The sequence below is a fragment of the Myiozetetes cayanensis genome, unplaced genomic scaffold (assembly GCF_022539395.1).
Source record: "Myiozetetes cayanensis isolate MyiCay16 unplaced genomic scaffold, myiCay2020 scf6-25, whole genome shotgun sequence".
In the NCBI taxonomy this organism is placed as follows: domain Eukaryota; kingdom Metazoa; phylum Chordata; class Aves; order Passeriformes; family Tyrannidae; genus Myiozetetes; species Myiozetetes cayanensis.
Window position 1 is genome coordinate 58669393 of NW_026087853.1, and position 24157 is coordinate 58693549.

The 24157-nt window shown below is 40.2% G+C and overlaps 1 protein-coding gene across 1 annotated transcript in view; it reads right to left on the bottom strand.

Annotated features, from left to right (window-relative positions):
- QSER1 (glutamine and serine rich 1) overlaps nucleotides 1-24157 on the bottom strand; it is a 37885-nt gene that overhangs the window by 2819 nt on the left and 10909 nt on the right. The window contains 10 exon segments of the mRNA XM_050335315.1: nucleotides 3167-3264; nucleotides 4510-4647; nucleotides 5844-6055; nucleotides 6748-6881; nucleotides 7250-7366; nucleotides 8442-8737; nucleotides 11587-11800; nucleotides 11803-15299; nucleotides 18599-18763; nucleotides 19990-20099. Coding sequence (XP_050191272.1) covers nucleotides 3167-3264; nucleotides 4510-4647; nucleotides 5844-6055; nucleotides 6748-6881; nucleotides 7250-7366; nucleotides 8442-8737; nucleotides 11587-11800; nucleotides 11803-15299; nucleotides 18599-18763; nucleotides 19990-20099 — 4981 coding nt within the window.

Sequence of the window (24157 nt, forward strand, 5' to 3'; positions counted from 1 at the left end):
TGTCTTTATCAGATCATGCAACCACATGGGAATTGTGACCACCTGGTCTTCACTGCTGTCACTTTTCAAAGCCAGAAGATTCTTCTGTTGTGTCTCAAGATTATCATCTGTGATTCTCTCATCAGAATGATTAAAAAAAAAAAAAAAAAAAAGGAAGGCTCTACTGGGCAATTTCTACTCAAAAATCTCCAAGGCCAAGTTACTTGAAGATTCCTAAGTATTTAATGCCTAGTCAGGCACACGAAGTCTGCCAAGTGTGACAGGGATTGGATGCCTAAATATTTTCACAGCTTTTGTCCCATCTTTTGCGAATTGCAAACTAATTGTCTCTTATCATATCTGTAAGGCAGGAAAGCTTCTGCACAGTGCAGTAGAAGGCTGGTTCAAAAAGGCACAAATTTAAGACATATTAAGTCAGGGGAGTGAACTGCATTTCTAGCAGCTTTAGTTCCACGTTATTTGCATGAGCAAATTTGAATACAACTTTCTTGTACAAACAGTACTAGAATCCAACAACCTCCTCTGCCTGTAATTCATTAGCTCTTTATGTATATCTGCAATTTTTTACTTTATTGAACAGACATCTCAGTGAAAAGCTATAAAATCCACAGCACAGAGGAAGCAGGAACCCTGAGCAGCCAGCCTGTCCACATCCAGACTTCACTGCAACGCTTTCACACTGGAACAGCTTCAGCAGGTTTCAATTATTTAGTTTTTCCACCCACTGTGATAGCTTTTCTCAAGGTTGATTTTGAGTATCAAGGTGTGTGGGGAGGCTCTGGCCACTTTTGCCTTCCCCTGGAGAATTCCCAAGAGCTGGAAGAATTTACATGGTCCCACCACTGATCATGGATTGGAATGAAGAAGAAAATACTAGTGATTTCTGCATCCTTGAGAGCATGAGACACAAAATGGTGATAATCATTTTCAATGATTTTCAAATTAAATTTGTACAATTCAGCTAAGATGCTTCACTTCCTGAGCTTCCACTAAGGCAGTGGTAATATTTTCTGAGTTTTTCATAAAAACTGCTACACACAGGACACAATAAACTGTTGTAACTATAAAATATGATACAGGCAAAACTATCAAACACTGACTGCTAACTTCAGTGTCTGCTTTGCAATACAGTGATAACATATTCCATATCAACTTTGTCCATATTGGAAAACCAAATTATCCGTGCTAATCAATGCAGAACAATAAAACTGTGGATGACAAATCATATTTTTCACTTATTGCTTTCTCATTCGGCCTCTAATATCTCAACTTATTATTTGATCAAAGGTAGAATAGAAACAGACCTTCATTAATCATCAAATTAACCCAGATTTTAAAGAGTATCAAACACATTTTCCTAACCAACACAAAGTTATGGTGACAAATGGGCATTTCATTTTTATCCAAAATATTGACCCAAGGATGGCACAAGTCGGTACCTTCATACCAAAGAAAAACATAAGAGGTTTTTTATCTTGCAGATGGCATCCCAAGCAGATCCCTTCCTTACATCCATTAAATTCTTGCAGCTAATATGATGAAACACAGGCTTAAGTTAAATTTATAGATATAATCTTTACATGACCTGCCTCTAAGTGAACACACAGCAAAGCTATTGCATTCATTATGAACTCCAACTGAATAAGAAGTTGTAATTACATGTTGGTATTACAGAAAGTTGTATTATTTTTTTCCCTTAAAGTGGGAACTCAGCTACCTCTCACTTTTTGTGTCCTGAGAACGTGACTAGAATTCCACAAGCCCCAAGCCTTCCTACTCTGAGGAGGAAGCCACAAGAAATTCTGTTCGAGCCGGTACAAAGTGTGCAGCTGTTGGGAAAACAGCATAACTAACATCAAAGAAGTTCAAGAGTTGTGTGAATTACAGCTGTTTCACTGGTCGATGGTGTTCTCACCCCTGAAACAATGCCACTTTCTGGCACACAAGACTCGCCAGGAATGGGCTGGGGGGGGAAAAAGGGATCTCTCAAAGATTTCATGATGCAAGAGCACAAAACTTTCAAGTCTGTTACTGTCTCCCTCCCCACCTGGCTCTCAAAAGCAAGCCCACAGCAGTACAAAGACACCACAACTCTCCAAGTGTCCCTGTCCCTTGGGCAGCAAAAAGACTGGTAAAGACAGGCAAAAGAGCAAGCTGGGTCTGATGTGTAATCAGTCTGATTACAGACATTGACAAGAGGGTGTCTTTTATTCCCGAGCAGGAGGACATGAGGAAATGGCCTCAGGTTGTGCCAGGGGAGGTCTAGATTGGATATCAGGAAAAATTTCTACACCAAAAGGGTTGTCAGTGGTGAAGTCACCCTCCCTGGAGGTATTCAAAACACGTGTAGATGAGGCACTCAGGGACAGGGTTCAGTGGTGGACTTGGCAGTGCTGGGTCAATGGTTGGACTTGACAATCCTAAAAGGTCTTCCCTCACCTAAACGATGCTGTGAGTGAAAATAACCTTCACTCACTTCACTGCACTTGCAAAATCTGCGTTGTTGCTTGGAGGGTGGGTGGGAACAGTAGGAACCCCAGTGATTATCCTCCTGTTTACCTTCTCTCTACTGAGATGTTACGGCTTCTCTCTTCCCTGGCCACATCCACACCTGTCTTTTTATTACCACGTCAAAGTTGCTGCAATATGGGCTTGTTATCCACACTTTTCTCAGCCTTCCATGCTGAAGACACATGAAAGAGCACACACATGAGTTGTTCTGGAGTCCCTCTGTCCTGGTTTTGAACTCCTCTGATCATGTTCTCTTACTTCAAAGAAGTTCAGACATCTGCTCCACAGCACAGCTATTTCATGTGAAAGTTTATTTTTAGGCAATACGATCACTGAAACCAAAAGCTCTAGAAGGACAGGAAACACATTTGCTTTTGGCAAACTTGAGAAGCTTAAAAAGAAAAAAAAAAAAAAAAAAAAAAAAGCTTGAGAATGAACCAGAAAGCATGGGGAGTAAAGCTAGAACTTTACCTTCGCAGTATCAACTCCTCCATCCCAAAATGTTCTCCAAATGCCACATACAAGTCCTAAATTTACAGCATCTCTCTCAAATCCGTATTCACTTGGATTAAAAGTGTTGTGCCTGCACAGCATGCATTCAGTGCCTTCCTTGTGACATGACTTTTAAAATCCTCGAATTTGAAAGAGAATATACCTTGAAAGCATGATCCAAGCGTAATTTGGGAAGCAGCCTTTTCCTATTGTCATTCAGCATGCCATCAATTTTTCTCATGTGAGGCAAAAGCAGCTCATCTAAAAGACACATTTGATTGTTGATTATTAAGAGATGCACAGCAACGAGATTCATCTTCTGTCTGTACTCTGACCCTTTAATGCACAGCATGGAAAGCAAAAAAAAGAAAAGCAATTTGCACATAAAACTGATTTCAAATGCGAGAGAAAAATCTCATTTTTCGGACCAGCCCATTAAGCTGGTCTGGATATGATGCAGTTTAATTGCTCCTTCTCTGACTTCCTTTGCTCAAAGATATTAAGATAGAGCACTAGAGAGCATAAATTTTAGAGACAATTTCACACCATTTCCTCCTCGACAGTTTCATTGTTTTATGAAGACAAGTTTGTGGTTTTCACATTTGTTAGTCCGTTCTCCAAGAGATGGCCCTGCTGGCATTTCTAACAACAGAAATTGAGGAAAGTGCTTACTGATAAAAGTGATATCTGATAAACCACTGTGAATTGCACAATATCCAGTTGAACATAGGCATGTGGCCATGAATGAAAATTTACAGCTCAGGATGGAGCCTTTTATCTGTAAAGTGAATTTCTTTGCTTTTAGTGGGACTGCTGACACAACGCACAGGTCTGAAATCCTGAGGTGAGTGTGCACTGATGCACAGTAAGAGCAAACCAGGAATGGAGAGGATAGAAAACAGGGTTTTTTAAACAGAATATAGTACAAAACAACAGCCTGCAACTAAATAATACATGAAATAATTCCTCTTTTGAGATCTTTATTTTTATACAGGAGTGTTTTCTCCTCAATTTTGAGAAACAGAAGTTTCAACTTGTATCCTGGAGTCTACTAGGCTAAATAAGTCCAAATATTTTGTCCTCAAACAAAAAGTGTGTATTAATGTAGTTTTCTTTAATCAGTATTTTAAGATTTCAGAGTTTGAAAAGCAGATTTTTTCATAGCAGCAAGAACGAAACTGAACTTTAAATAAATATTTGCTAAGGTTTAGAGTATAGCAATAGCAGGGACAAAGAGCTCAGTTCTGACATTCACAGAACAAGCCTGATGTAACACAACAGACAAAACAGCATTTGCACATTACTTTGGTTATTCAAAGAGAGCAAAAACAAATATACACACACAAATAATTTGTGCAGTGTTCTTCAGATGAGGCCACGTAACTAAAAGTTCAGTAGGTTCGTGTTTTGGTTTTTTTTTCTTTTAAAAAACCCCCCAAACATTTGATTGACTGATTTATAATATTAAAATCTAGTGAAAACATACAAATGTTAAACATACTGTACCATTGCTCTTTTCCAAGGCTTGCATTGTGTCGGGATCCAAGGCAATGCTAACAAGCAACTCCATGTAGCTCTTGAAAGTCTCCTTCATAGCTCTTGTGTTCAAAAAGCGAGTAACAAGGGGAGCTGGAGGTACAACCTCTGAAAATGAATCAGGACAGAATGAATTTTTCTCCCTTAATACCCTGCAAAATAGTTGTGGTTTTCAAAACTGAAGGTTTCTCTCTTAAAACACAAGTGACACCTACTGGTACCCCAAGAGATTGAAACTCAATGAAGTCAAAAACAGGGGCAGACACCAAATGTGCTACAAATGGTTCAGGTCTTTTTTTTTTTTTTTTTTAAACTATCAGCATTTAGATTATAAATTTATGGAATTTACACATTTTTCTATTACTGTAGATTAAAGTCTAGAGAAAATTGATAATGAATAACTTCAGTCAAGTGAAGTGAAATGCCCCACGTGCAGGTTTCACGTCAATGCAACTACATCCCAAAACTGCAGAATATGAATTTGTCCATTAGAAAAAAAAAAAAAAAAATCCCAGAGCTCAAATATCACTTAGGAGCCTTCATACCATCGAAGCCAATCCCTCCTAATTTTTCAGCTCACCAAAAAAAAACCCCCCATGTAAACCAAATTTTACCAGAGGAGCAATGTAGGGCGTATTTGTGCTTATTCTGAGGAAGCTTTTATTTTTTTCACAGACAGCAATTTTAAACATGCACATGGGGTAGTCATTGCTTCTAATCAACACTCTGGAAGCTTTTTATAGGCTCCATGTCTGGCACCAGGGTTTTCAGTAATTTAGCCAGCAGGGCTGTTAAACTTCCATGGATAGACACATTTCTGTGGATGATTATCATCACAAAGTTACTTGAGATTTTTAATATGGACACAATTGTACAATTGGAAATAAACCAAAAGAACCCTGCAAAATGCACTGTGTACCTGCTACCACAGGAGGAATGTTATTTTTGACACGACATGCAGCTGGCAATGGAAAATTAAGGAAGAGACTCGTCCTTGAGATGTATTTAAAAAAAAGAAAAATAATCAAATCAGCTTCTCCTCCTGCAATTGTACCCGTCGTAGAAAGCAAGCAGTAAAAAGTATATTTATCTCACTGATAAACTACATTTAAGATAACTTCAGTGATGCTCACACACGAACAGCAAGCAAAAAGTTGTAAGGAACTCATTTTTCACGGCACTGCCAGATTTTAAATTTCCTTTCTAGTACAGAAAAATGTGCAAGGTCAAACAATGCCACTTTATAACACTCTTTTCATTCAAGTTCAAAGGGGCCCAGGTGCCACCAGTGGTATCTCACTCACCATCCTCTTCGCTCTGGGCCTCGGGGGAAGAATCAGACTGGGAAGATGAAAATTCTTCTTTCCACTTTTTCCTTTTCTTTGGTGGTGGTTCAGCCTTTACCTTTGGCTGTTTGGCTTTGGGTTTCACGGAAGAGACTTTTGTTGCTGTTGGTTTTGGGGTTGGTGGATCAGGGGGTTTGATGTTGCTGTTACTCGGTTTGCAGTGAATGGTTCTGCAATGTTATGAAGATGATCTTCATGAAAATAATTACCAAGCAAGTTTTGGCATTAATAAAAGAGTTATATTTTTATTAACCAGATTATATTCCCCATTTATATACTTACTTATATATACACTTACTTCACTGCCACCTGTAACTGGGAATCAGGTCACACACACTGTATTTTCCATATAATGCTTAACAATTATTCTCAGCTACCTATGATTAAATAATGTTCCAACTTTATAACTAGATAAACAGGCACAGAAATTTTAAATTGCCCAATGTCAGTAGAGTTTATGAGCCACGGGAGATTGGAGCTAATATTAAAATTGGCTATTTAATTGAAAAGAAAGCATAGTACTAACTAGTATATACTAGGAGAGAACAGTCACTGCAGCAATCCAGAAAAACATACCTAACTATTAAAGTCCTCAGGATACGAGAAAACAACACAAAAAAATTAAAATCATCACATCAGTGGGCTTTCGTGGCCAAAGATGACAGAAAAAATGGCACGTGGAACCCTGACACCTCCCAAATAAATTACTGTTGAAGAGATTCGAGGTAGGGAAGCCTTGACACGGCAGTAATTTATATCTGATTTCTTAAAACAAAAACAGACAGTTCTCAGTTTGCAACTCTGAGCAGAATTAACAATCCAAACAACATGGCAAAATGAAAAACAAATTGAAATAAAATACCTTGCTGACTGTACAGGCTTGATTCGTGGTTTTTTTGAGCACACTCTGACATATTCCTTTTTGTTTGCGTTTTCCACAAACTTCACATACACTCGTTTGTATTTTGTCTTTGCATCGCCAAAATACCCAAGATACTGCAAGAAAAAAGAAAAAAACCCAAACAAACCCCCCCCACACAAGTGTTTCTATTAAATAAAATTAGTCAGTTTAACAATTGAAAAAATCAATACCAAAGAAAAAAAAGTCAGTTTAAAAAATAAAAGGCTTTACATACAAAGATATGCTATTCAACAGCATTAATATAAGAAAAATTCTCCATCAGATTTCCAGATAATATTTAAAATTAAGGAAAATTAGGCCAGAGGTACTGGCCTACTAACCCCCCCACCTCAAGGATGACTGCCAAGAATGTATGCCAGAATCATATTTGAGTTTGTTTCCTAGATTTCCATTAAGGAAATCAGCTCCCACGGGGCTGGATAAGGAATTTTTGAAGACTCACACTGTTAGTAGCAGCAAACTCCCTTTGTCCGTCTCGCACTTCAGGAACAAACTTTTGCAGCAAAGCCTTCTGTACTTTCCAGATAGCTGGAGGCTCCTTTCCTGTTTGCAAAGCAACCTGTAAGAACATAAAATTATTTGCTAAAAACAGTGCTTATTTTGCTTCCCAAAATGTGTTAGTGGGCTGTGTTTTTGGAGGAAGTTAACTAGGATAAAATTGAAATACCTACTTCGAAATTTCAAACCCTGTTTGCATCAAGACAAGTTTGTAATTATTATCTTTAATGAGAATTCTCTGTAGATCCTACACAAAATGACTAATTCAAATAAACTCCCTCTGGAAAACATATATTGGTTATATTTGGTTACTTTTTCACGACTGTTCAACTAACTAAAATAAAACCTGAAATTTCAAAATATATGTCCTAGCATATTTAATCCATTTTATAAGTGACAAGGGAATATCTAAAACTGATAGCATTTGTCTTATGTGACAAAACTACATGAATTAATTTAAAACTGCAACTCACAAAAGGATGAACACATAGACAAATAATCCAAAAGTATCAGGAATTTTCTAAGAGTAAGAATATTGCTGGCTATGATAGCCCCCAGAGGAAAGGTAAACACGCAGAAGAATTTAAAATGGAGAAGCAACAAAACCAAACCGAAACCAGAAATCAAAGACAAAATGGAAATTCACATAAACTCAGGTGAAGAGCTGTACTGGTTGCTTGGGGAAGCCTTTTCTTGTTGGAATACCAAGCAGAACTTCTTAAAAAAACACAAAGCAAAAGTCCAAAAGTCATTTCCTCAATACCTTACACTTGAAAGTCTAGTCCTACCTTCTTAACAAAGAAAGAAAGAAAAAAAGGTAGTCAACTGCCCGTGAAAAATTTATGCTTTTTAATATTCAAACAGGCAATTCCAAGTTCTAACAGAGGTTACCAGCAAGCAGATTTACTTTCCCATGCATGGAGCATAAAATGGGTCATGTACATCCAAAACATACTGGCAATCTGCACTAGAAACACACCTTTAAGGCATTTTGGCAGCAGTCGGGGAATATTAGAATAGAAACAGAAAACCAATATGCAGCCTCTCCCCTCTTGCCAGTTTGTTGAGGTTGAATTCATACACAGGATTTTTCATGATGTTTTTTCCCCCCCTCTCCCTGCAAGTATTCAGATTACCTTTAGTGTCTCTATATCTTCAATCTTCACCACGAACTCATCCCGTTCTCTGTACATGCCCTCTCCTCCGCTGTCCGTGTTCTCCTCGTCAGTGCAGCCCTCTATCGCAACGGCCTCCTGCGCTTTTGCCAGCTGTTCTGAAGTCACAGCATCCTGCTGAGCTGCTCTTAAGGGGTCAGCCGGATTCACTTTCTCCTGCACACTGCCTACAGGGGCAGTTGTCTGGGGAGATTCCTGCTTTATTACAGCAGTAGTGGCGGTGGCAGCAGCAGTGACAACTGTCCCCTTTTCAGTTTCTGAGGGGAAAAATCCATATTTTGGTTAAACAAAGTTATCAAGGGTTAGCAGTGTAAAATGGGAACTAGATTTTTCTTTTTTTTTGCCTGTTACAATATATATTAAAAGCAACTATTCTAGGGAAAACACCCATTCTTGGAGTTAAAATAGAAGCGGTATCTTGGCCACAACAAAACCTTAAACAAAACCAAAAACACTGTAGCTAAATACCTCTGTTTGTATTAAACTGCTGCATCTGTCAGCATCTGGGATTAACACAGATGAATGCTTTAGAAAACAACTTGACAGCTACAGACAGATCACCGGGAAATACTGCTGTACTTTGTGGCAATAAGCAAGCACAACAGTAAAGGTCACAGCACCGAATCCTGGTTCCAGTCTGCTGATAAGTTAAGTCTTCTTAAATTGGATTACAGAAAGGGAAATATACATGTAATAGTAAAAAGCATTTTCTGAATGACTTTTGGATGTTTATCATTCATATCTTCTGGTGACGGAACTGGAAGTTCCAGATTAAAACTTTGGCAATATCCTAATGGCTTTTAATATTAACAGAGGTGAGCAATGAGGACTGATGATACAAAACAAAGGGAAAGAACATTCTTCTCCTCCTCTATTCCAAAGAGCCAAAGGAAAGTCCCACCTTTCAAAATTATTATTCTTTCCCACCTGAAAAAAATTAGAATCCTTTTTAGATATTACTTCATAGTCTTCTACACGTATTAGTTTTAACAATGACTTGCTGATCTAAAAGAAATCAAGTTGTATTTTCTCTAAGACAATTACTAATCACTTAGGAAACTCAAAATAACAATTTTACAGTTTTGTTACAAGCACTGCTAATTGTTGACTCTTTCACTCCAAAAATTATTAAAAAAGACAACGTAACAAATTTTAACAGAAGTCACTTTGAACAAAAGATTTCCATGTCAAAATTAACGTGTCAATACAAAAGCTATACACCAAATATCTGAAGATTCATTACATCCATTCAGTAGAATTGTTAAGCCACGAAATACGTTCTTCTGGACATATCAACATCACATTATTGCAAATATGCTCTATTTCTTTGCCCAGTGAAAGCCATGCCAGCTTTAATTAGCCACAGCTTTATTAGTGCCCAAGTACAGTTACCCACTCTTCAGAACACCAGATAAAGACAAATGTGCTCTTTAATCCTATCAACAAAAGGCTGTGTTTTAGTATTTGCCTTTCTGCTCTTATTTGCAAAAACAAGACAGAAGAGGGAATTATTTGAAAACCTGCAAACCACCAGCAAGTAAGAAAGATGCTTAGCAATGACATCTTGTACAATGGATGAGCAGCCTTGGATACAACAAATCAGGAGGGTGAATTCAAGGAATGGGTGGTATAAATATCACATCCTTGTGGATAATAAAGGAGATACAGTAACACTGTAAAAGAAATGACTGCAAATAAAATGCTAATGGGAATTCCCACCCAACAAAAAAAAAGCCCTTGGAAATATTTCCTCTGGATGTTGTACAAGCAAAAATGGCTTATTAAAGTTAAGAGGCTCACACCATGGCACTGTCCACATTTTGGTTTTGGGGGAAGAACAACAGTCACTGATTGCTTGTTTAAAATACATGTTCAACTGAAAGACACAGGAGGAACTTCATCTTCTGTAGCAAACTTTCCAAAATGCATGAAGTTAACAATTCCATTTGTAGACCATAGAAATATCCACACAAGAATACAGAATAGTCATCAATATAAAGTATTGCTTAGCATATTGTGTATTGTGCAATATTTTCCCAGTATCTTTGGTCTAATTATTACAATTTTCAGTAAATCACATCACCCCTAGAGAAAAAAAAATCTCCCTCTCTTCTTTAATCTAAAAAGGGAAACCATTACTTCACTCTTATCTTGCTAAGAATCAGCCTATGGGTCACAGGTCCCAAGTCCTGAGAGGAGATAAAGGAATGTTTCATTTTCTCCCTGTGATTATTTTGGAAGACAATGGTATTTCTCTTGAGTTAGTACAGCTATGTGATTGGCTGGATAGTTTCTAATTGCTCATCAGAGGAAAAAAATAAACTTGACCGAAAGGGTCTATCTAGGCAAAAGCACGTTGCATGTTGAAAATACTTCAAAACAAACAGATGTAATACAAATGAAACTGAAAAGTGTGTGGAATTAGTTGTTGTTGCTGTCTGCCCCTCCCTGCCCAAAACAATCCTTCCCAGATTTTGTTCTTCTGCTAGCAATGTATTATCAACATGGAGGTGCAAACACCCCTGATTACTACGGCTGAAATCAAACTCAAGTGACTCCCACCTTGGACAAGCCCAGTTAAACCAGTGCTCAGTTTACAAGGGCCAAAGTTGTTCCATAAATGCATTTTGTGCAACTTTATCATCACAGAAAGTGCCATGTTTAGTTTAACCCTACCTAGGAAGAGCTTAATGCCTGCTGATGGCAATTGTTAATATGTTCTCTTGCTTGAATTTTTTTTAAAAATAGGTTTAGAACCTCTGACACGATGGTTTGTTGAGGTTTCCAGATGAAAATCATATTTAGCATCCTAAGCCAGAAACAAAGATAACACACACATTATTCCAACTCCAGGCTAAAATAACTTCTTGGCATTAGAAGAGTCCTACTTAAATAACATGAAAAATTTTATTTACATATTTTCTAATTGTGAAAAACACTAGTTCAGTCCATAGCCAATACACTTTTTGAACAAAACTCTGAATTACGGCCAAAACCGAAACAAATCAAAACCTGTATCTGAAGACAGCTAAAAATTCTTAATTTTTTTTCCCCCATCAGCTACAGAAATCTCCTTCAACACACGCACTCGTAGTAACCATTTTACCTGATTTGATCTTCCTATCAGATGTGTCATCCAGGGCTGACAACGCAGTAGAGATGCTCTTCTGAAGGTCGTGGTTACCACCCACGGAATCATCTTCATCAGAAGAAAACGAAGGCAACGTTTCTAAATTTTTCTTAAGTTCTTCGTCAGCCTTTTTGGTCGGGCTTTCTCCACTGACCTCAGGAGCAGCTACAGGTGTGCTGCTGCTGCTGGCTGAGGCTTTGCAGAGGTCTGTGGGCAAGGGGCACGAACTATTTGTGTAACTGGTCGCCTAGTCCTGTTTGGCATTCGCACAGCTGGGGTGGAAAACTGTTGCCTAGGCCCGGACTTGAGAAAGTCTAAAAAAGATGCAATAAATCCCGTTTTGACCTCAGGCTGCTTTTCTTCAACTTCTTTAATTTTTTGCCTCATCCTTTCCTGATGTTGGTAGGTATCGTAACAGCTTTCAGAAACAGGAGAGGAGTACGTGAAGCATGAGTCGTTTCCTCTCGAATTCTGACGTTTACACTGCCCGCTTCTCTTTACCTGTTTCTGAATTGCACCGTCATCTTCTGCAGCATTTTTGTTTTGGCTCTTTCCTTTGCTTTTTTTCTTCTGGAGGTTCCCTTGAGCTAAATCCTGGCATTCTTCTTCAGTTCTGTTAATGGCTCCATCTCCGCTCTGGGGCACAGACAGCGGCTGCAATGGAACCTTTGACTGGTTACCTGCTACTGTACCATCATCACCACCCACATTAAAATCATTCTCTGAAGCAGCACTTTCTTCACTCAGGCTCCTACCACTTGAAACAAACTCTGTGTCTCTTGCATTCAGCGCACCATCGACAGGAGCATCGTTATCTTCTTCAGATTCATGACTGATGCTGGATTGTTTCTTAACTCGAACAGCCCCTTGTTCCTGCTCTTCCTGACCAGGGCCAAGGGTGGGAGAGGTCATTCTTGTCGGTACGTTTTGCTCAGAAGTTTCAATGTGCTGTTGATCCAGGTTCACAGTTTTTGTCTGTATTGCTGCCACTGGTGTAAGATTGAGAGTAATTTGGCCTCCGTTCAGAGAAATATTATTTCTGCTTGCTGGCTTTCCAACTACAGTAGGTGAGGCACTAAAAACAGAAGACACGTGTCTTACATCCAGTGATTGGAACTGTGCTTTGGACTCCTCACTGTTTTCAACAGTCTGGATTTCCTCTTCGTTAGAAGCCGATTTGGCAAAGTCAGATGGAGTCACTCCACAGGCTGCTGCTGTTGCTGCTAAGATGTCATCCACATTGGACAATATATTCCTCTCGTCACTGAGAAGTATGGACTCTGGGAAACATATTGAACTAAGAGAAACAAACTGATTTTTCGAGTCATGCTGATTTGTCTGAGTAAAATGATCTTTCGCTGTCAGATGCTGCTGTAGTGGTTTCGAAGGCTCAGAAATGTCCATTTTCATGACTTCTGAACTCTGACCGTGCAGCTGCTGCTGGGAATGATCCCCGTTACTTTGAATAATATGGCCATCCATCTGAAGGAAAGGATGTGTCACCTGCTGAGGACTCTGGATCCTTTGCACTTGCGGCGATGCCTTGGCCTGTCCCAAACCCGCCTGCAGTATCGACTGGTGAAGGATCTGCAGGTCGCAGGTCGACTCCAGCAGTACCTGTGCGCTGGGCAGACACAGCTGGTGGCCGTGTCTCAGGGCATGAGACTGCACCTGCGGTGCTGCACTGATGACCTGGCCCTGCTGGTCTGCAGTCTTGCTTTCGTGTACCTTGTGCATAAGAGAATGCTGCTGGTTCAGCTCCTTAGCGCTCACGGTCACCTGCGTCGTTCGCAGTAAATTCGCCGTCTTTTTCATGTCGTGGCTTAGGCTGCTGATGTGGCCGATGTGTTGGGAAAGCTGCTCCACAGAACCGGCCATTCTTTCATCTTTTTTTGTTCCCTGAAGAGCGAGTCCAACAACTTGATCCTCAAGGCGAGAGTTACTTCTGATGACACTTTGAGGGTATCTGTCGTTTGCTTTTGAGACCCTATATGTTGCATCCTGAGCATTGATTTCCTCCTCAGTGAGGCTTTGAGTGGAAGGTTCGAGAGCAGCTTGCTGTTGCAGTGCCTGCATCTCCTGCATTGATAACTCCTCCTCCTGTTTGGATGAGGCGTACAAGTTGGAGTCAGACTTCCTCTTCACGTAGGCCTTTGTTTCTGAGGAAGGCCTGCTGTTCTGCAGCGTCTGTGAATGAGCTGGGGATGCAAAAGGAGACTGGACAGAGGGCAAAAACTTCTGAGACTGTGGAGAGGAGGATTCTTGCGACTGAGAGTTCTGAGAAGAATGTAAAGAAATATAGCTTTGATTAGGACTCGAGGCTGGAAGGGTTTGTACCCGAGGAGAGGCGTTAAAGGAAAGTGAAGGCGATGTCAATGTTAAAGACTGCCCTGAAGAATAGCTTTCTGAAGGACTAACGGCTGATAAAACTTGTGATTGAGATGAAAAATTAACTTGGGACTGGGTAACTGGAGATAAACCCTGAGAGTGACTAGAAGAGTAGCTCTGAGACTGGCTGACTGAAGAAAGTTCCCTCATTTGCCCAGAGTAGTTGTCATTTGGAACTGAGGTCAATGCCTGTTCCTCTGAGGAGTAACTTAGAGTCTGACTGTCAGAAGTAATAGTTTGGGATTGCCCAGAAAAAGTCAATGTTTTATACAGTGAGGGCAGCTTCTCAACCTTGCTGGATGAGAAATCCTGTGAGTGACTGACAGGTGGCACATTCTGAGCCTGGCAGGACACGTAGTTTTGGGACTGACTGACCGACAGGAGGCTCGGGAGCTGCGCTGTAGAATAGATCTGTGCTTGGCCTGTGATGACAGAACTCTGGTTCTGTGCAGTTTTGGCATAGCTTTGTGTCTGCACAGTGGGAGCTACACTTTGAGGTTTGGGGGTCTTTGTGGACCCTGGAGGCTGCTTCATGGAACAGTTTTTCACTTTTGCCGTGGAAGCAGACGGAAAACCAGGTGATGGAATTGCAGATGTGTACGACTGAGCAAGTTCCACCGTGACTTGAGAAGTCTTCTGCTGTGGTCCTCCGTTGCTCACCTGAGTAACATCTCCGACCGGACTGCAGGATAACGCCGAGTGCCTGGGTGTATCCTGAAAATTAACTCCACTGCTACTCGTCAAATAGCTGTGTAAGGAATGCTGGGAAACAGCCAGCTGGGGCTGAACAGACTGAGTGCTGGAAGGCCGCTGATGGTGTTTAATGACGCTACATTCTCGCTGGAGCGCTCTGTCGATCGACGCCGCGGTGGAACCGGTGAAGACAGACGTGCTGTACGCCTGAGACACCTGCTGGGCTCCTCCCAGGGTCGAAGGCAACAAACTAAACTGAGGCTGCAGGAGATGGGGCGCGGACTCTTGAGCGGAGCGATATGTCGATGACTGGGGTGGGATGCTGGTACTTAACACAGAGCCGCCCAGGCGCTCGAATGTCAAAGCGGTGGGGACAGCGCCTTGCGAGGTTTTAATCTGTAATAAAGGATCATGGGTAGTTAAGAGACCGTTTGATGTAGCACTGAAAGTAGTATCTTGAAGAGTAAGAGAAGGGGTAGTGGCAAAGTTTCTACTGCTGAAAGTGTTGGGATGCTGATACGCTGATAGAGCGGATGTTGGTGGAAATGTTCCAGAGGTTGGCAAAGCTCCAGTAACAAATAGTTCTGTGGCTGTTGAGGAATGCATACCTGGAAAAAAAACAAAAAACAAAACAAGAAGGAAAAAAAGAGCATAAGGGAGCTTTACAAGTTACAGCACTCTGCACTTCTCTAAGTCATTTCACTGTAAGCTCTTACAGCATTTACAAACATAACGTTCTTCGGAATCACCACCCTTTAAATAAAAAACCACGCTAAGCGAGGCACTTTTTGTGGGCAATTTTTAAAATTGAAGTGCAGGTTTTTCTAAGAATTTCAAACTCTGTACCTGCAGTGAATTGCCAGGGGGAAAGCCTCATATCCTTAAGGGGCAAATTGTGTATGAAAAAATTGTACAAGATTAATTCTGCTTTGAAACTGAAGGTTCTTTATTAGTTTTTATTTCAGTTTAAGGAATTCATAGTGAACTGATCAAAAGCCCTGAACACCTTCAATACACAGTAAAAAGGCAAAATTACACCTCACCAAATGCAATACACACACAGTTAAAGGAGCAATCCCATCTCCTGCATTTACCCTCACCAGTACTTTTATAACTCACTTTATGCGAAACATTTCAGAGCCTACAGTGAAATAGCTAATGGTCTATACACTTGGCATTTAATTTTCTTAAAGGAGGGGTTTGGCTTTCAATACAAGCAATAAATACGATTTCCATGCTTTCCAAAGTGAGAGTCCAACATATCCACAGGCAGCAACTATCTGCACAGTGCAACAGCAACCATCCAACTGGAAAGTGTAATATTACTCATTTACATCCAGCCACTGGTATGACATCCTGTCTCAAACAAGACCTCTCAACAGAATATACTACTCCAGCTGAAACAGGAGTGTGAAACTGCCTTGCAAGCCTTCAGGCTTACAGCAGTGATCCATATCATTCAGAGCTTTTCACCCTGTAACCTGCAGGTATTGGTGAAGTTTGTGCACTGTTTCCAAAGTCTATGAAAAAAAAAACCAGTGAAGAAGACAAGTTTATTCCCAGAGAGGCTTCAAATTCTTGTAAAGGAATGAATTTCCATCGAGGAATTTACCCAGGTATGCAAATTAGACAACAAATAAAATCTCTGGTATAAATTGACTTTTTTCAATTCTTCTCCCATACTTAAAACAGATTTTAGCTTTGGATCATTTAAGAATAAATAAAAAACTCTCAGCAAGTAAAGCTTATTTTGAAAAAAAACCCTTCAGTTAAAAAAAAATATTTCATTTTAAAATACATGAACTTCTCTTAAACTCGTTGCAACTTAATCACACAATTGCTTTTGAAGGTTCAGGTGAGGCTGAGAAATAAATTCTTTGTTTCTCCCTTTCAGTTCAAGACAACTGATATGAAGAGATGCGATAGTGAAGGAATGCCAAGGTATTTTTCATTAGTCAACAATAAGGTCTTTCTGAGCAAGAAGGCATACACAGTGTTTTAATGCACTTTTTCCCCCTATTCTAAAAAACTGCAACATCATTTACAACTGGGTTCTCTTTCTTTCACTGAGCCCTACCACTAACATGAGGGTAAGGCCATCCAGAAGCAGCAAGGAACAGGAAAAATTTATACCTATTTTAACTGCAGATGTTAATTTCTCATCTGACCTGTATTTTCTCTTTCTCTTCCACAAATCTTCCTGCTATGCAGGTAATTTCTTGAACCAGACGAGAACCGGTCACAGAAGCACTAATATAGAACTGCTGGGTTTTATATTTTTACTTTCGTTGAGGGGCAGACAAAAGGTATGGCAAACCTAGTAAATTTTGTGCACACACTTCCACTACCCTAAGAAATCAGAACACTGATAACACAGCTCACAGATCAAAGGAACACTTGGTGGGACAATGTAACACACTGTTCCTCCTTTTTCCCTCAAAATCAACAGCTGAAGGGTTTGGAGAAGAACCCCAAAGTAAGAAACCTTTCTAAAGAAAGGTCACCTTGAAGAGTGAAGAGCTCTTGTTTTCCCTCATCAAAAAAAAAGGTCTGTACAAGACAAAGTTCTCAGAAGACACATGGAAGGATCCAGGGTTACGGAAAAGCAGCAAAAGTTATTAAAAGGACAACAGAAAGCTCAGAGAACTGGTAATATTGAAAAATGGGCTTACTGATGAGTTCTTAGTAATGAGTACTGAGAAGTCTCTCAATCACTGGTACCAACATCAAACCCGACCCACAGCAGTGTCCCCATTCTTCACAATTCACTGCCAGGAATTCTCTGCAATGGAGAGAATGCTAGGACGAAGAGAGAAAAAGGTTTCTTCCCAGCTGACATTCTGGTGTGAGGATGGCTCACCACAACTCGAAACACCCCTGATTATATTAAGATTTTCTGACAGGTTAACAGCATGTATCTTCATCCATGCTGCCCCATATCTGCTCTTGTCAATGGTGAGTAAAAAGCCACGTTGTCTATCCTCAACTTTTTTGAGCAGCTCTCCACAGAATGCAGCTGCTCGTTACACTTAACAGAGCGAGTGCAAACTGTCAGCTAAAGGACTGTTCCACTCTTCCTACCTTGTGCCTCCTCCCCAAATCAGAACAATCATACAGCTGCACTGAGACACGGATCAGATTGCTGATACAGAGGAAAGAAAACCATCCCACCAAAGGGAAAAAACCCCACTCAGACATTTTCTGTCAGCAGTGAATAGACCCGATTCACTGCACAGCTGCACAATCACTCCACAAGACTAACCATAACTTGAAGCAACCCACAGATGCAGTTGCAACACTTATCTTGGTGTGACTGCCTAGAGTGAGCTCAAAGTATGCAGTTTCCTGCTCTGCACAGAAGGCCTGACAGATGGGGGAGGTTTATAGAAGGCAGTCAGTCTGCCAAAAGAGATGGTCCATTTGTTTAGCTGTAGATTAGATCACTTAGTCCTGTGTGACAGGCACCTCAGACCTTTTTGAGAACACCTTGCCCGTTCCTTCTGTGTACAAAGGGGCCAAAGTTATCCACAGGCTTTTAGTAGTAATATCACAGAAGAACTATCATAGGGAACAGAGTTTGAGAATGAATGATCAGCTAGGATGTACAGGGAGTCTACCTGAACATGCTTATGATGATACTGAGACTAATCCCAAACAAAGTTGGGAGAATAAATTTGACTTGTTAGGCATCCTGTGCACCTAAATTCCTCCTAAACAAGCAGAACTTCTGCTCATATAATTCTTCTGCTAATATAATTTCATTGACTTTGATATTCTTAAATATCAAGATGTAAAAGAGGTAAGAAAACATGCAGCCTTTTCAGTCAGTCGGGACATTTTTGTCCCAAATTCTCCCAAACATTCAATATAACCATGACAAAGTTTTATTTCAAGATAAAATTTTCACCTGTCTGCCAGGAAGGAGCCCTGAATTGTGGTAAAAGGGTAGATCCTGAAGAGACTGCTTGAGCAGTACGAGACTCAATAGCAGAGAGAAAATTCATAACTGAAGAAGTTTCCTTAGTGTTACTTCCAGCACTGTGCATACTGGTATCAAATATTCCTGAAAGACCTGGATGATGGTGGGGGCAAATGAAACAAAACAGACAATTCAGGTGAAATTCCAAGAAGCTCCATCCAACAACAAGGATATACATTTGTAATTCACAAAAAAGGAGACATGTTATGAAACATTAGCACTGTTACTAAAGCACATTGATTTTTCTGTGTTTAACTCTTATACTGCTACAGCTGTAAACTGGAGCTATTAAATGCATGCCAAATATGATGCCTGAAACAGCATTTAGGTACACCAACAAAATTCTCCCTTCGTCTGAAGAGTCACTGTTCTGTTTTCACGTGAACTGGTAGAACATCCAGAATTCCTCCTGAAATGGGTTCATCTTCTCTGTATCACCCTTTGTGCAGGTTGTATAAGTCTGGACATCTCTGTGGGACTGGCACATGAAAAGGAGTTTGGGTTGCACTCCACAAACCCCATTACGTGTTTGTGACGTGTCCCATTGCTCAGACCTCTCCATAGCAGGGGGCTCAGTGGAAAGCCCTGCAGAGATCCAGAGTTGTGAGCAACTGAGATGACGTCCAGACTGCAGTTCTGACCCTCCCTTGTCCTGATCAAGGACCTGGCCGAGAGACTCCAGACTCCAGTCAGCACATGAGCTCAAACTTCTTTCTTTAAAACTGGGTTGCAAAGCCAGTATGAAGAGGTCATGCCCTGTCTCCTCCTGTCATGGAAACAGGATATCATCAGGATCAGGATCAAAGACAGATCCTGATGCAGATGTAACACAGCCTAACCTCCTGCTATACTTAAAATAAATGGTAACATTCCCCCAGCACTGCCTCAGTTTGCACGTGTAAGTACCAGCAGTAGCAAGTTCCAGCTCGCATCAGCTCTGCTGTTTGCTCTGGTCTGGAACAGGCAAGATTTCTGCTGCTGGCTTTGAGGCATGTTCAAGGTTTGAGCCTCGTGCATAGGCCCGAGCCTGAAAAGCTGTATTTTAAAGAACAAACACAGCTTCTTCAAAAGCCAACAAGTTACTAAGCATAACCTCCCTCTTACATTTTCCTTATTACTCATGGCATTTTGATCAAAGCTAACAGCTGTTAACTTTCTGCCACAAACTCAGGTCTTCTAATACCACCTGCTACCACCTGCACGACAAACTCCCCACGATTATAAAATCCATCAACTTCAATCTGAATGACTTAACAGTTGTGATTTCTTTTTTTCCTCTGTAGCTTTTTAAGCAGTATTCTCACGATAGGGACAGTTACCAGCAGGATGTTGTGTAGCAGAGTATCCAGGAAGCTGATGAGAAGCTGTGTATGTCTGTCTGTGAAGGTCTGTTTCTGAATGTGATGAATGTCCTCCTCCATAGCTTAAGCTAAGGGAGAAATGAAACATTATTAAACAAAGATACACAGCTATAGAAACAAAGATCAGTTATGAAATTCCAATCACAAGCCAAAACGTTACAGAATTAAAGGAGAGACGTAGTTGTGCTACAGCATCACTAAAAATGTTAAGCAGATATAAAAAGCACTATGAAACCTGACAAGCCAAAGGGGAGGAGAAAAAAACAAACCAACCTTACAAAAATCAAAGCTTCTAATGGAAAAGTTTATAATGGACTAGGTCAGAAAGACAGAGGTCTTCCTAGTTCAACTGCAAGAAACACTGGCTGGACACCTCTTGTAATGATTTACTGATGTAAAGTCTGCAAAGCAGATGACTGTGAATACAAGCCCACTTTAGCATTTCCACTTCTAATTCCATTAAAACTTACAGGACCTCATTTAATTCAAAGTCTGGAACAACTAGGAAGCTGTGGGAGCAATAGTCTTTTAACGATTTCGGTACCTTTGTGACAATTTAACAGAATTGATAGTGAAAGCACTACAGAGTGATAAATCCATCTTCAGCCCTCCCAGCATTAAATGTAAGTTAATGGTTCACAGCTTTTATTTACCATTTTTAAACGAGTCATCCAAATTAACGTGATGTTTTAATCAGGCTTAATGGAAGCAAACTAAAAATCTCCAGTGTCAGGGTCCATGCAAAAGCACCAATGCAGAAAATAAATAAATGCAATCTTAACATCAGGGACTTGCCAAAAGCCCTAATGATTTCCAATTCAGAAAGCAGAAAAGAGAGGGGGATGCAAAACAAAACCCCAAAGCTTTCAAGCTTCCACAGACTCAGGCCTGTATAGCACCTGTCAAATAGAAAACAAACTCAGGCCAGCACAACCAAGTGACCATTTATCTTCTTTTCTTCTTGTTTTCAGGCCGTTAGGTTCACAGGTAGCTGCTCCTTACTCCAGGGCACGGGTAGGATTGCTTGAAGTTCAAAATTCAGCTGTAAACAAATGCCAAAATAACCCAAACGACGAAACCCGCAGCCCTCCCCGCTGCCTGCTGTAAGGAGACTTATCCTCTTTCATCCCCTGGGATGAGGGGGCAGCCACTCTGCATCAGGGAAAAACTGAACACTCGATGCCAGGAATCATGACATCATGGGAAACTTTTACAGAAGACACCAAATAATGGGAAAACTGGCAACACTGCTGGATTTGCTTCGTTTCCATTAAGATGACGAGAGGAGGCAGATGAGCCTCCAAGAGCACTGCGACCTCCACACGCTCTGAACTGGTAGGAGCCTGTCTGAGTGGGACTTCCCCGCCCGAGATGCACAGCCAGGGGATGCATCTTCCACTTCAGCAATGCTCTGCAGTCAACATGCTAAAGAACGACCCCAAATCCTCTGGAAAAACAAAGAACCTCAGCCGCTGCTTCTCTCTGTGGCACTTTAACACCTTTCACAGCAATAACTGCGACTTAGAGAATTGCCAGCCCCAAATTCGGAGTCAGCACATCCACGTGCTTACGCTGTAGAGGACAGATCTCTGTGCAGTTCAGCACTGTGCATCAGCAACTGATTTCTGTTATTTGCTGACCGAAATCTCACCACTTGCATCATTGCTGTGGATTACACGACGCTGTAGGTTAATTTTTTTTATTATTATTTACAGAATTAAAACTTTTAATTCTTTCCAGACAAGAAAAATTGCAGGGGTGTTCTGCACTGCATGTAACAAAGCCAATTTAAGCGCAAGTATTTTCACAGGACAAAAAAAATAAATCTAAAGTTAAGGTGGTTTGGGGTTTCGGAGCAAACTTGCATAGGTAGGAAAAAACCAAACATAAAACTTAGGAGATGTGAAGTTTTCTTCAAGTTTATTTTTTAATAAATAAAAATACACTACATGAGGAAATAAGTGTCTAAGCTGAACCACGGCAGCAAACACAACGTTAGCAAGAATTACCTTCACCAAAACAAACGCTGATCTTGCAAAAACTTCCCTTGTGCAACAGAAATAGGTTTCACTTCGTTTTCCTTTCGAGTCCTCTTAAAGCATTCACCTGCATAAAAGCACGTGGTGCCAACTTCTCTTTCATACATTTTATGTATGAAACCATCCTGAAAATTAGGGAAACTGAAAAGTTCATTTGTTCTGGGGGAGCTTTGGCTGTTTTTTTTTTTTTTTTTATTTTATTATTATTTGTTTTGATGGGGTGGGAGGGGGGTGTGTGTTTGGTTGTTAAGGGATTTTTTTTTTAATTTGAATCTTTTACTTATTCTGGTTGTTTGGTGAAGGCTGTGATTAATTTCCCCCTCTTCACTCCTCTCCAATAACCACCTATGTTGTAAAGGGCAGGTACAGCACACATAGAGGCTACTCCACAGATTAAGAGCCACAAACCTGTAGATCAGAGGCTGAATGCTCTGAATGATAAAAAACACTTGATAAAAGAAACTCAGACAAAAACTTTGTAACAAGAAAGACTCTGAAATTAACGCTGGGATACAAAATAACCTCTAAATTTAGGAGCCAAGAAACATTGTTAATTACTAGAACCTCGAAATTCGAGTCCTGATGAGCGTTTTGGGAACACTCAAAGTATGTGATGGCTGGTTTTGTTTCTTTTTTTAATACCAACTCCCCAGTTAATGCAACCGCAACCTCAAAAACGAATCCGTCTTTCAATAAAAACTCTGTATTTATTTGAGCAGTTAATTGTTTATTGTATAATTACTGGTTGCTGGAATGTAGATCCTTATCTCCAAAAGCCTTGCATATATGCCTTCAGTTTACATAAGCTTATCCTAAACAAGCCCAGCAATCTGAAAGATTGCCGCCTTGGGGTTTCTTTTCATAAAATTCGGCTTTTCAACAGACCAACTTATACAGCATGTAATTTGCATATCAAAAAATACATTCACCGTGGCAAATAACCTTGTGGCTACCGAGCTCTTTGTGCCCTCCTTCTGAAGTTTGCCAGAAGTCCTCACTTGCACTGAAATGTCACGTTAGTCACTGAAGGGACATTCACATTACCCAGTACTGTGTTTGTTATCCTTATTTGCTACACGGTGTTCCAAAAACACTTGGCCCTTATCACTGATTATCACACCAGTTCCCACTTGTACTGTCACAGTGGAGCGATTAGTGCTAGAAAATAATACTAATTCGAAATACAAATTTAGGAAATAGTTCCCTACAAAGTATTTTTCATTGAGAAGTTCCATTCAATTTTAGTGGAATATTTAAGCGTCCTTTTAGAGATGTCCAATAAAGAATCATCATTATTGACTCAAGTGTTAATCTGTTTTTTTCACCTGCATTGGCTGGGCTAACAGAACACTGTTCCCTCTGCAGTAAACTTCTGGAAAAGAAATGTATAGTCTATGCACTTCATTGTTACTAAAGCACCTCAACCTTGATTTACAACCCCTTTTTGTTAGCCCAGATTAAGTCATTCCAGAATCCACTCTTCACATACCCGTTTGTGCTGCTATGCTCACCATAATTTATTTTCAAAGCATTCTTCAATCTTAATAATTTCATACAAAGCCAGGCCTCCATCTGCAAGAGGTTATTGGGTCCCACTGCACTCACCAACCTCCTCACCTGCCAAGACAATTACCAGGTTTGCACTTTGCACAAGTGATGGATGCATTTCTCAACTTCAAACTCAGATGGAAGCATCCCTCTTACATGGAAACAAAATTTAGCTGCAATAAAGACATATAAGTAAGTATTTTTATTTCTTTCACTTCCTTCAAATAGCCTTGCTCTCTTAGGTATCCATAGAGAAACAAAAAAACACCTTAAAAACAAGTATCTTAGTTCACTTAATACAAGAAGCATCATTACATGGAAAGGGGGCATTTTCATCTTCCTACTTTATTTTCCAGATAATTCTTCATTACAGCTTAGCAGTTTTTAAGGATTTTGATTGATTGTTATTTTGCTTTTGTGGGTTTGGGGTTTTTCTTTTTTTTTTTTTTTTTGTTTTGGTTTGTTGGGGTTATTTAAAGTTTTGCAACAGCAGTTATTCAAGAATTAGGTAAACTTATAATGCTTACATGAAAAACAGA